The sequence below is a fragment of the Ascaphus truei genome, chromosome 4 (assembly GCF_040206685.1).
Source record: "Ascaphus truei isolate aAscTru1 chromosome 4, aAscTru1.hap1, whole genome shotgun sequence".
Lineage (NCBI taxonomy): Eukaryota > Metazoa > Chordata > Amphibia > Anura > Ascaphidae > Ascaphus > Ascaphus truei.
In genome coordinates this window covers 293,547,756-293,561,863 of record NC_134486.1, presented here as the reverse complement: position 1 = coordinate 293,561,863, position 14,108 = coordinate 293,547,756, and the positions used below count along the sequence as shown (strand labels likewise).

Sequence of the window (14,108 nt, the reverse complement as noted above, 5' to 3'; positions counted from 1 at the left end):
AGATTTGAATAAATATATTAGGAAGATTACTCTTATGAGACATTTTACATTACAAAATAAAGATCGACAGGATATATTCAGTGCACGAGAGGTTGCTTGTATCGATGCAATGACTGCATTACTTGTGGAAAATGCACCAACACCAGAGTTAATACAACTACAAGAGTTAAGTCAGTTGACAACACATGAATCAGATTGTCTACCTTCATCCAATGGTAATATTGTTTATGCTGCATCTCAATTAGAAGTGCTTATTGAACAGGATCAGGAGGGTTCATATTTGAATACAGAACATAATGAAATTCCTCAGAGTTCTATAGATATCAATCAAATGGATACTATAATACATTCTCCATTTACAACCAAATCCACGTTTTTCCGTACCATTCAAAGGGAGCCTTCATAGAAACTTTCTATGCAATGGTGCTAAAAGACTTTGAATCCATGTGTCAGAATACCACCACTATACATAAAAATAATTTATCCAAAGAAGAAAATATTGCATTAAAAGAGTTAAGTAATGTGGGTAATCTTATCATCAGACAGGCAGATAAGGGGGGGGGGGGAATAGTCCTGCAAGACAGAGTGAACTACCTAACTGAGGCATACCGCCTACTAGGTGATCAATCCTCCTATCGTGTTTTGGGTAAAGATCTTATAGAAGATTTCCAGGTTCAGTATAAGGATTTTCTGACTAAGGCTTTTGATATGAGTATTATCAGCAAATCAGAATTTAATTTTTTATACATTCGTTCACCCAGAACCCCTATATTTTACCACATCCCCAAACTACACAAACACATTACTATACCTCCAGGTAGACCTATCGTTTTGGGGGTGGAGTCGATGACGTCCAGCGTGTCCCAATATGTAGATTATTTTTTACAACCTATAGTGAGCAAATTAAGATCTTATCTTAGGGACACACTGCACGTCCTTGACTCCATCTCAAAAATTACATGGAAGCCCACATACATCTGGGCCACATGCGATATAGCATCTTTATATACATGTATCAAACATGATAAAAGTCTTCTGGCTACTAAACATTTTTTAGATCAAGAGAAAGGTATAGGTAATAGGCAGACTATATTCATACTACAAGCCATTTCATTTATTTTGGGGCACAATTATTTTTTGTTTGAAGATTTATATTATTTACAGGTATGTGGGACGGCCATGGGGCAGGTTTGCCCCCAGCTATGAGAACCTCTACATGGGTTTGTGGGAGGAACACCATGTTTGGTGTGAAGCACGTCTGGGGCCGGCCTGGTGTTCTATGACCGTTACATAGACGACATTATTATTATTTGGGATGGGCTTTAGAAGATTTGGAATCACAACTAAATTCTTTCAACAATAATTATATGGATTTGAAGTTTACGTTTGACATCAATAAGGAGAAAATAGTGTTTTTGGATCTAGAACTAGGTATCAATGAGGATCATAAAATTATCACAAAAACTCATTTTAAATCCGTTGCAGCAAATAGTTATCTACATAATAAAAGTAACCATTACAGAAAGTGGTTAGATAACATCCCCAGGGGCCAGTTTCTCAGAATCAGGAGAAATTGTTCTCTTGATTCTGATTTTCTGGCCTAGGGGGAATTGTTAGTTAAAACATTTACAGAAAAAGGTTATGATGTACACATTATTCATGAGACTTTCTGACAGGTCGGTGCTTTAAACCGTGTTGACCTGCTCGAGAAGTCAAAAAAGAAAATTTTTAGAGGTATTACTAAAAGAATTGATGAATCTAGAACATCTGATAAATCTCCTCTTTTTGTTATCACATATAACAACGCAGCTCAAGATATAACATCGATTTTAAATAGACATTGGAGTATTATTTTGAGAGATCCTATTATTGGCTCAAAATTACCATCAAGAATTCCTGTAGTTTTCAAAAAAGCAAGGAATCTAAAAACTTTATTGGCTCCAAGTCGTTTGAAGCAAAACATTGATCATTCCATACGTGTTATATCGAAGAATGGTAATTCATCCTGTGGGCGCACTAGATGTCTAACATGTAGACATTTACAAAAAGTGGATCACATTTCCTCACATTTCAATAAATCCATTCATGCAGTAAAAGGTCAGATCAACTGTCTATCTACTTTTGTTATTTACATCATTATATGCCCTTGTGGTTATCAATACATTGGTAGGACAGCACGTGCTTTGAGCACACGCTTTTTAGAGCACAGGCGTAATATCATTCATGGTCTGACTACACATAGCCTATCAAGACACTACCTTGAGAAACATAATAAAGATCCTTCTTCACTTTATGTTATGGGATTAGAATTAATCCCCTCCACATTACTGAGCGGTGATAGACACAAGAAACTAAATATCAGGGAGACCTATTGGATTTATATATTAGATATGTTGAATCCAAGGTGTCTCAATGATTGCATCGATACAAGTACCATAGTGTAATGGCTATTTTCCTTTTTTCATTGCCATTTGGGTTACAGAAGTCTGGTTTGAACATGTTTAGCATGTTCCCTCTGTTTCCCTATGTGGTTGCATCTGAAGGGTTCCCTGGCCAGGAGCATAATCTGAACACTTTAAATTTATATATAATTAAAATATGTAGTAATTTGTTAATTAATTATATCACATAATATCACTACACATATGAGTTTTTATTATTCACAAAATTATAGTATTTCATATAGACACATCATGCACATAGTTCTAATTATTTAAAGTATATAAATGGACACATATATTATTTATGAATTCATTTGGTTAATGTTAATTATATACATATCATTAGATATTTATATATGATGTATTTTACAATTTATCTAGTTATACATCTTTATATATATATATATATATATATATATATATATATATATATATATATATATATATATATATATATATATATATGTATATATATATAGAGAGAGAGAGAGAGAGAGAGAGAAGAAATGACCTAGGCGCAAATAAGCCAGGAAAGAAACAAAGAGAAAAATATCATAGGGCAGTATGTCTGTTACTTTCAGAGTTAAGGTGGTAAGATATACACTTACACTTAATCAGCCAAATATAAGCCTTTAATCCACCACTGGGATTCAGGAACACTGCTGCTGGGATTTCTTTGCTGTTTGCATGGATCTCAGACTCTCCACGTCTGCTGCTTGCTTCAGGGGTCACCTTTTCATCTGCAGCTGCATGTCTCCTTAACATGGGATATAGCTCACCAGGGAGGGGGGGGGGGGAGGGGGAAGAGGGACAATGGAACAAAAATAGTATAAAACCTTTTATTGTAAAAACTATCTAAAAAATAACAAACAGTATCTCACTCACATGGTGTGAAATAATTTCAAGCAGTTGAGAGTTTGAATTGAGTCTCTCACACTCGTAGAGTAAGCTGTCCGGTCCACTGCACTGCTGCTAGCCTGGTTTACTTCCGCTTCACGTGCTCCGGCTCCAATTCTCGCGAGACTTCGACCTCCAATGACGTCACAGCGCTATCTCCACTCCGTTCTGCAGCACGTCTCACTCTGCTCGGTTTGCAATGCCTGCAATGACTGCAGGGTCTGCCCTAACATAGTTCTAATTATTTAAAGTATATAAATGGACACATATATTATTTATGAATTCATTTGGTTAATGTTAATTATATACATATCATTAGATATTTATATATGATGTATTTTACAATTTATCTAGTTATACATCTTTATATATATATATATATATATATATATATATATATATATATATATATACATATATATATATATATATATATATATATATATATATATATATATATATATATATATTATTAATTTATACACTGTGAATTGCTGGTTTCTTTGCATCTGATCTCCATGTTTATTAATATTCATTCTTTGTTTACTCTTCCTTTCTTTTTCCTCTTTTTCCCCTTTTCCGTTTTCTATCTCCTTTTGTGACATTATATAATTGATGTATTAACACTCCATATAATGATTTTTGGAGAATTGACATTAATCTATTCCCTTGTCCTTATACTGTATATATTTTTCACATGATTCATTTATGATATACTTATCTAATAGAAATAACATACATGAGTATATATTAGATATATCTAAATCGTTGTTCATATATTCTCTATTTATAAAGTTTCATGGGTCTCTCTCAATTTGGTGTACATACATAATCCCGATCATAAACAAACACACCATTAATTTGTTCTAATAATCATTCCATTTATTATGCATAAGATCATTTATGGTATATTTTATGTATATTTTTTTTATTTCAATTTTATTAATATTTGGTTATTACATATGCTTTGTGCATTATGGGTTGTTTTATGTTTAACATTTTTGTTTCATATGATTAATCTCTGGTACATGCAGAATGTTTATTTATAAATATATGTCTCATTTCTTCCTTAAGTCACACATCGTTCTACTATTTATAGTATCACGATGTGTGATTAAAAATTCATCAAGCTTGGACATTTATTTCATTAACATCAATATAACGTATTGTGTTTTAGTTTAGTAATTAATTATTTTAGTTATTTATTTTAACATACAAACTCTGCAAATTATCCTTGACATTTCTTAATATGGTTGTGATGAAGATACATTGATTAATGACTGTTTAGATAGAATCATATTGATGTGTTATAAACCAATTGTATTTAATTTATTTGATATCTAAAGAAATATATAAAATTAACATTTTCAGTCATATAGGGTGTTTTTTAAAACTTCTATAACGATTAACTATATTTAAAAGATCAATGTTTTATGTAGGATACATGTTATACTTCATTATAGCCATTTGTGACATGTGATATAGTTCATCAATATTACTTCTAATCATTGTTCTCTCTCAAAGTGGTATGTTTAAACCTGTTACCTTAGTAACATCCAGCACAGATGACCTGAATCAATTATTTAAACAATTTGGATTGTATTTGTTTAATTGGACTGAGGCATTATAAATAGCAAGCCATTACAATGATTGTCCATCCCCTGATGAAATCCGCCGAGTCGTAAGAAACGCGTAGGGTCACGTGGTATAGGAACTACGGTGGTGGAGCAGCCCAGACGCCTAAACACAAAAACCAGAACAGGAGTTCCCTGTCATCTCATCGGAGAAAGAGCCGTGCCGAGCCGTGCTGATCAGGAACTGCAAGTTGCTCATTTGGGTTGCCGGAGAGACGCTGAGACGGTGACACCAGCAGCAGTGAAGCCTTGCGGTTTGAACAGCTAGAAGGAACAGAATGAACTTGCTGCGGTCTGACATCTGTTTGGTGCATGGGCTTGTCCCATAAAACGCTTATAATACACTGGCAAAGTGAGTGTGCAATTGTCTATGTTCGTGGTAAATTAAACCTTTATTATTGGATTTTACACATGGATCGGGCGCTTTTTCTTTCTCTTTTTTTCTAATAGGTATCGTTTGGGAGGTTGTTGACCCCAAGAAAGAAGCTGCCCGGACCACAATTTTCCTTTAAGGTTTTTTACACAGTTCCAGGACATTTTATTATTATTTTTCAATTTTTAACAGACATTTTTTTGAACTTTTTATTATACATTTTTTTTATGTTAATAATTTTAAGATTTTGTTTATTTGTATGGTTATATTTTATGTCATTTTTTCATTTGCACATTTTTTCACTTTTTTACTTTTAACATAATAATCACCTCCTTCATCCTGTTTCTTACCACATTTTTTAAACACTTTATATTTTGCATATAGGCATCTGTGCAGGGTGTGGCATTATTTCAATCAGGACTAGGGTTGCAGCAATTTGGGTGTACGGTATCACAGGCGCTGTCTATTTATTTCTTTACTTATATATATATATATATATATATATATATATATATATATATATATATATAAATACAACTGTATGCTCATCTGCATGTCTTAGGCAGGTCTGCAACCCCGCCTTTCCCCATTATCACCCAGCATACAGCACTTCCACTGCAGCAAGGGATTCTGGGAAATGACATGCAAATGAGCACACAGTGTCACTATAGGGAACCATTTTAAAAATGGTTTTTGAGGCAAAAAGTGACACTGTGTGCTCATTTGCATGTCATTTCCCAGAATCCCTTGCTGCAGTGGAAGTGCTGTATGCTGGGTGATAATGGGGAAAGGCGGGGTTGCAGACCTGCCTAAGACATGTAGATGAGCATACAGTTGTATTTGCATATTTGCTTTCCTGTGGAGGGTTTTTGTCACTTTTTTTACTCACCATAACTTAACTCAGTATTATGGTATATATATATATATTACATTACCCCAACAACCCCTATATCCCCCTGACATACACATACAGTATAGTAATGGGCACAATTACTATTATCCACAAATGGATAATAGTGAATGTGGCCATTTTAAATACATAAATAACAATAAATACATATAGCACTCACCCTTGTCCTGCTGCCACGATGAAGGCCATCCTCATCTTCATCCTGCCCATGCCCCCTCCGCTGCTGCAAAACATACACAAAAATAAAAATATCCAATGTAATGTCCCCTAACCCCTTAAACACCATAGCGGTTATTAACCGCTACAGTCATTAAGGGGTTAACCCAGTGTATCGGGCCAGTGTGGCTTAACCCCTTAATTACCTTTGCGGTTAATATCCGATAAGGTGTTTAATGGGTTAATTGATATCTGAATGTAATTGCAATGTATTGGCTATGTATTGGCTATGTATTTTGTGGGCAATGAAAGACAAGGATGTTGCTGGTGACGGGGGATTCTTATTGATGAGGTCAGTAGTACTTTATTTATTTTAATGTGCTAGTTAATGTGTTTAATAATGGACAAATAATCTATTATCCCTATCTGGATAATAGTTATTTGGCACATTATTGTACTGTAGGTGTTGGGGGGGAGGGGGGGAATGTATGTACTGAATGTATAGGCCTGGTTTATTTTTTTACATTCAGGGTTGGTTCCTTGGTTCTGCGTAAGACCTCTGGAGACCACCTGCGGTATCCTCGGGTATCTCAGGGGTATCAGGCTGGTGGTCCCACGGGTGACACCTGCGGGGATGAAGCGGTGGTCCAACATCCGTGGGGGCACCGCGAAACCGTAGGTGCGGGGATGAACCGGTGGTCCCACATCGGTGGGGGCACTGCGGACCCGTAGTGAGCACTCGTGAGCTCCCCAGACCCCCGTGAGAACCACCCGAGGCCCCGCAGACACCTGTGGGTCTGACCCGGGGCTCCCAGACATCCGCGGACCTACCGTGGGGACCCAATTGTGGCCCACGGTGTCCAAAGGAGACCACCCGGGGGCTATTGTGCTTGGCGGGACCCACCAACAGGCCTCCAGAACCTGTGTGAAACAAGTTGCTGGTACTCTGTAGGTCTGTCAGGTGACCCGCCAGCCCGTTGGGGACTCGCGTGGGGCTGGGGTATGAACCCTGTATGTAAAAGAATAAATCATGTATTTATGGGGGGGCACAGGGGGTGGGTAATGTATTTAATAAATAGAATAATGTTTAATGTGGGGCTGTGCATTGTTTTATTGTGGGTACTGGGGGTGGGGGGAGGGGGTATTGGCCCCAAGGGTATGTGGGTAGGCCTCCCTTGTGGTTAGTGGGTGAGGGTGGTTAGGCCTTATGGGGTGGGGGGTTAGTGAGGGAGGGTATGTAGGCGTCCCAAGTGGTGGGTGAGGGAGGGTTAACCCCTTAATGACTGTAGCGGTTAATAACCGCTATGGTGATTAAGGGGTTAGGGCACATTACATTGGATGTTTTTATTCTTGTGTCTGTTTTGCAGCAGCGGAGGGGGCATGGCCAGGATGAAGATGAGGATGGCCTTCATCGTGGCAGCCGGACATGGGTGAGTGCAATATGTATTTAATGTATTGATTGGTGTTTATGTATTTTAAATACACAGGGGGTGCATGTTTTTTATTGCAATGTTTATTGGGGGCAAATGTCCCCAATAAACATGCTATTCTGCCTTAACCCCTTCATTGCCTTAGCGGCTATCCGCTATGGTAATGAAGCAGCTTTTATGTATTTTTAATAATATTGTGCGGAAGCAGGGGGTCTCCTGAGCTTAACCGCATTCATTTGTGGCTCAGAGACCCCCTGCTTCCCGAGTTACAGGCCCCGGTTTGGGGCATCGGTTACAGTGTCGCCTCCATATTTATAGCGGGCACGGCGCGTAGAATTCTATAAAGATGGCGTCTACACTGCACCCACAATATGACACATTTCGTGGCCTGTAACTTGGGAAGCAGGGGGTCCCTGCTCCACAAAGCAATGCGGTTCAGCTCAGGGGACCCCTGCTCACTGTACACTATTATTAAAAATACATTCATGCTGCTTCGTTACCATAGCACATTACCGCAAAGGTAAGGAATGAGTGTTTATTTCTATGTGTGTTTTACTGATAGTGTAGATGTGCAGAGGGTCTCCGGAGCTGAACCCCTTTGGTTTTAGGTCCGGGGACCCCCTGCTTCCCGAGATTCAGGCACCTTTAGGGGGTGCCGGTATCCCTCTGCTTTGTTTACATTCCGCGGTCATTTAAATGCAGAGGGATACCGGCACCTCATAAAGGGGCCTGTATCTTTGGAAGCAGTGGTTCCCCGGACATGAAACCAAAGCGGTTCAGCTCCGGAGGCCCCCTGCACATGTACACTATGAGTAAAAGTTGTTTTGAAATGTTTTTATTTTGTCGATGTTTGCGCAGAGAGAGTGGCGGATCTCTCTCTGCTGCAAACACATATCGGCAGAAACGGCCTACCGGCAGGTTATCGGGAGCCAGCCTGTTTCGGCACAGGCTCATCGGTGTTTTGCTTTCGCAGTGATTCGGCAGGAATCGGCATGGATTCGGCCCTTACTGAATACTGCGAGGGCAAATCGCCAAAATAAGGCCTATCGGCAACCCTTGGCGATTGCACTTTTTTGGCGCTTACTGCATGAGGCCCATAGTTACATAGTTACATAGTAGATGAGGTTGAAAAAAGACGTACGTCCATCATGTTCAACCTATGCTAAATTTAGACAACAGATACTTTATCCTATATCTATATTTACTCATTGATCCAGAGGAAGGCAAACAAAAAAACCCCAGTGACATATCATCCAATGATATCTCATAAGGGGAAAAATAAATTCCTTCCTGGCTCCAAGAATTGGCAATTGGATTAATCCCTGGATCAACATTCTTCCCATGTATACTTATTTGGTATATCCCTGTATACCTTTCCCATCTAAAAAGATGTCCAGCCTTTTTTTTGAATAAATCTATTGTATCTGCCATCACAGTCTCCATGGGTAATGAATTCCACATTTTAACTGCCCTTACTGTAAAGAATCCTTTCCTGTGTTGTTGGTGAAATCTCCTTTTCTCCAACCTTAAGGGATGGCCCCGAGTCCTTTGTACTGCCCATGTGATGAACAGTTCTTTTGAAAGCTCTTTGTATTGTCCCCGAATATATTTGTATATAGTTATCATATCCCCTCTTAGACGCCTCTTTTCTAATGTAAATAAATCTAATTTAGCTAGCCTCTCCTCATAAGTTAAATTGTCCATCCCCTTTATTATATATTATATAGCATGGGGGGAATGAACCCCATACTGTTCGATGCTCCTGAGAGGTATGTATAACAGGGTATAAGTCAAGATTAACCTCAGATGGCAAAAAGAACTAATGAAGAAACAAGTGATCCCACTGCAATAAACATATGAAACTTTGAATGTATAAGAAAGGCGGCAATATGCAGACTTGATATTCCCAGGGGGGGGGCCCGTGATGCAGGGGTTGGTAAGGAGACAGGAAAGGAAGCCTTGTGTAAAACTCCCCTCCTGTACTCACAAATAAACCGTCCGAAGCATGCTGCCCTTAACCCGCCTGGATTCTTCACTGCTGCCTCCGCTGTACTCCCGGTGCTGGCTCCACATGGATTGCGCTGTCGGATGACGTCGTCGTGACCGCCAGGCTGGTTGCTGCGGGGAGGTTTCCAACGATGAGTCACAGATAGCCCTGCCACTGCAATGGAAGGGAAGGAAGTGACGTTCTCTTAGTGCAGGGGATCCTTGGCGTGCCCCAGCCGTGGATATGTAGTAACGGGATAGAAGGTGTATCGGCGGTCACTGCAAGGATAGAAACTCCGCCAAATTGTAAATAAAATCAGCTTTATTCAAGACGTGGTGCTGGACATCACAGAGATCACATCCTCTGACGCGTTTCGTTCCGTTAAGGAACTTTATCAAAGAGTATGGTGAATCTGATCACATGAACCTTTAAATAGGCAGGTCCCCTTCAATCATTGGCTGAAACCTGATCCGAACCAGTTGAAAGTGATGATTAAAACACTGATTCACAATTGAAGCCTTGTGTGTAAAGGGAACCTGTCTATGAAGGTATACTGTGAATACACAAACATGAAATAAGACAAGTGATAACAACAAAAAACATACTTAGGAAATTAAAAACAAATATAAGTGATGTGCAGCATTCCAATTTAAAAAATATATATTCATATATATAAACCGATTGCACTAAGGAAAACATAGTAAGAGTTAATAAGGAAAGATGTATATATAATATGTATTAATACATGATGATTAATGGTTATGTATTTAAAGTTTAAAGTTAATATATAACCCAATATTGGCAAAATCTATATACTGTATAAGCCAATATGTTCTCAACATTATATTGATAATCAATAAGATATGAAATATTGATAATTGGTAAAATAAGTATCACATTCAAATGTGAATCCCATGGAAAACAATCTTGAAACAATCTCAAAACAATTAATATTTATATCCAACATTACGCCGAATATAATGCACATTGCACGTGAACAATAGATTTTTTGATAAATTGGTTTTTATCCAATATTGCACAGAACATAAAAATGGTGTATACAACAAATAATCAAAAATAGATAACCAAATATAATATTATGTTGAGATGCATGGAGACACACTCCCAAGACTCCCCTGGCATTCAACCATGTAAGAAGTGTTTCAACTCCCACTCATGGTTGATGCCGTGTGGATGGAGAGTGTTGAGAGTGTATATCCAATACATCTCCTGTTTGTTTAATGTGTTTTCCCTATCACCACCTCTAGGGTGGCAGGGTATATGCTCTATGGCAGAAAAGGAAAAGTTCTGAATACCTCCATGAGGGCATTGTGCAAAGTGTCTAGGAACTGGATGATTTATGTCCCTTTTCTTGATTAAACGTACATGTTCAGATATTCTTTGTCTGAGTGGTCTAATAGTGCGGCCTATATATTTATGTCCGCAGCCACAAAAAAGGATATAGATAACAAACGAAATATTACAATTGAGAAAGGTCTTTACAGTATGTAATATTTCTTGGAATTAATGTAAGAAATGTATTTACTCTGGCAAGCGTACTGGCACATGGAACACATCCCACACTTGTAAAAACCTTTGGGAATGCATGAAATTCCAGTTGCTTTAGTTTTTGAATTAAACATACATGGTGACAAGTGTGATGCCAAGGTTTTGGCTTTCCTGTAAGAAAATCTAGGGCCATGTTGCAATAGTGGGCGAATGTCTCGATCTAGCAATAGTGTATGCCAATGTTTAGATATTATGTTGCAAATATCCTGTGATTGAGAACTATATGTACTAATAAAGAAGGGACTTTTGTTATTGTCCGATCTAAGTAATATTTCTTTTTGGTGTTTAGGTACATATTTTCTAGATTTTTTACATATCAGTTCACTCCTCTCAGTCTGATTTGCTTTGGAAAAAGCTATTGCTATATCTTTAGCTGAGTAACCCCGCTCCAGGAACCTCTCAGACATTTCATTTGCACGGGACAGAAACACCTCATTGTCTGAGCATAGTTTTTTTAATCTAATAAATTGTGCCCCTGGTATATTCCTGATCAGTGACCGTGGATGGGAGCTTTGAGCACATAATAATGTGTTTCTAGAATTCTGCTTCCTGTAAATATCAGATTGAATGGTTTTATTAGCATCAATATACAGGAGTAAGTCCAAAAAGTGAATATGATTAATGTGGTGCTCAAAAGTAAACTTAATATTATACGTGTTATTGTTAAGATAAGTGAAGAAAGAAAATAGTGAATTTTCATCTCCCCTCCAAATAAAGATCAAATCGTCAATATATCGCCTGTAAAAGACGATATTATGACGATATGAATTGTTACTGTGAAAAATAAACCGTGACTCCCATAAACCCATAAACAAATTAGCATACGATGGTGCGAAGCTTGTGCCCATTGCGGTACCCAAATTTTGTAAATAAAAAAGTGAATCAAATAAAAAATAATTGTGTGTTAATAAAAATGATATTGATTGTAATAAAAAGGTGCACTGTGAAATAGATAGAGTGGATTGATCAAGAAAGTGCTCAATGGCCTCTAGGCCGTGTTTGTGTTCAATAATAGAATACAGGGAGGTCACATCCATAGTGACCCACCTGTATTCATGTGACCATCGTAACTCATGTATACTGACGAGGAAGTCTGTAGTATCCCTGATAAAGGATGGTAACTTGAAAAACAGGGGTTGTAAAAACCTGTCCACATACCGCGATAACCCATCTCCCAAAAGATCCAATACTGGCAATAATGGGTCGACCAGGAGGGTCGACCAGCGACTTATGGATCTTTGGGAGATGGTGGAATACCGGAATCACGGGATGTGGACAGGAAAGAAACATAAACTCCTTTTTGTTGATAACATTTAGAATTTGACCTGTCTCCAGTAGTTCTAATAACTCAAGACGGTACTCAGATGTGGGATCACCGTTTAACTTATGATAAGTGTTTCTATCCCTCAATTGTCTGGTGGCTTCTGCATGATATTGGGTTTGTGACAATATAACTAAGGCGCCACCTTTGTCGGCATTCTTTAGAACTATATTATGTTCCTTCTTAATATGTTCAATCTGTTGGACTTCTAGATAAGACAAATTCCCATTTTTGACAAAAGAACTAGAAAAACCTTTGGACAAAATATGTAAATCCCGCTCAACCAGTTGTTCAAAAAGATTGATAGAAGGGCCCCTGTTGTAATTTGGACAGAACAGAGATTTTGGACGATATCCCGAATCCTCACGGCCAAAAAATGGCTGACTGTATGAAGTGAGGTATTCAGAACTTTTCCTTTTCTGCCATAGAGCATATACCCTGCCACCCTAGAGGTGGTGATAGGGAAAACACATTAAACAAACAGGAGATGTATTGGATATACACTCTCAACACTCTCCATCCACACGGCATCAACCATGAGTGGGAGTTGAAACACTTCTTACATGGTTGAATGCCAGGGGAGTCTTGGGAGTGTGTCTCCATGCATCTCAACATAATATTATATTTGGTTATCTATTTTTGATTATTTGTTGTATACACCATTTTTATGTTCTGTGCAATATTGGATAAAAACCAATTTATCAAAAAATCTATTGTTCACGTGCAATGTGCATTATATTCGGCGTAATGTTGGATATAAATATTAATTGTTTTGAGATTGTTTCAAGATTGTTTTCCATGGGATTCACATTTGAATGTGATACTTATTTTACCAATTATCAATATTTCATATCTTATTGATTATCAATATAATGTTGAGAACATATTGGCTTATATATAGATTTTGCCAATATTGGGTTATATATTAACTTTAAACTTTAAATACATAACCATTAATCATCATGTATTAATACACTACCGACACACTTTATTAAAGTGTGGCCGGTACCGCAAGCCGGGAGATTTCCCGGCTTGCTAGTGGCCGCCCCTCGGCGGGCCGCGCGTCATAGACGCGCGGTCACGCGTCTTCGGGAGCCTGCGCCCCCTGCACGCGCGTCCAGGGCTCCCCAAGGGAGCCCTGGTGTCCCGCGATCGCGGGACGGCGGCAGGGGGTTCCGGGGGACCCGGCGGACCCGGCAGCGGTAGGGAGAGCGCCCCGATCGGAGGGCGCTCTTCCGCTGCTTCGGCGCGCGCCCGTCACCCTCGGGCGCGCGCCAGGCTACTGCTGCGGCCAAGAACGGGCAAATGCTCGAATAAACTTGGCCACAGCAGTACGTATTATTTATACATCTTTCCTTATTAACTCTTACTATGTTTTCCTTAGTGCAAT

At 38.6% G+C, this 14,108-nt stretch overlaps 1 protein-coding gene across 1 annotated transcript in view; it reads left to right on the top strand.

The window, feature by feature from the left end:
• The first annotated feature begins 420 nt into the window (after positions 1–420).
• LOC142492388 (uncharacterized) overlaps positions 421–14,108 on the top strand; it is a 110,502-nt gene continuing 96,814 nt past the window's right edge. Inside the window, exons 1-2 of the mRNA XM_075595031.1 lie at positions 421–522; positions 1,677–1,995. Coding sequence (XP_075451146.1) covers positions 421–522; positions 1,677–1,995 — 421 coding nt within the window. The remainder of the gene's footprint in view (positions 523–1,676; positions 1,996–14,108) is intronic.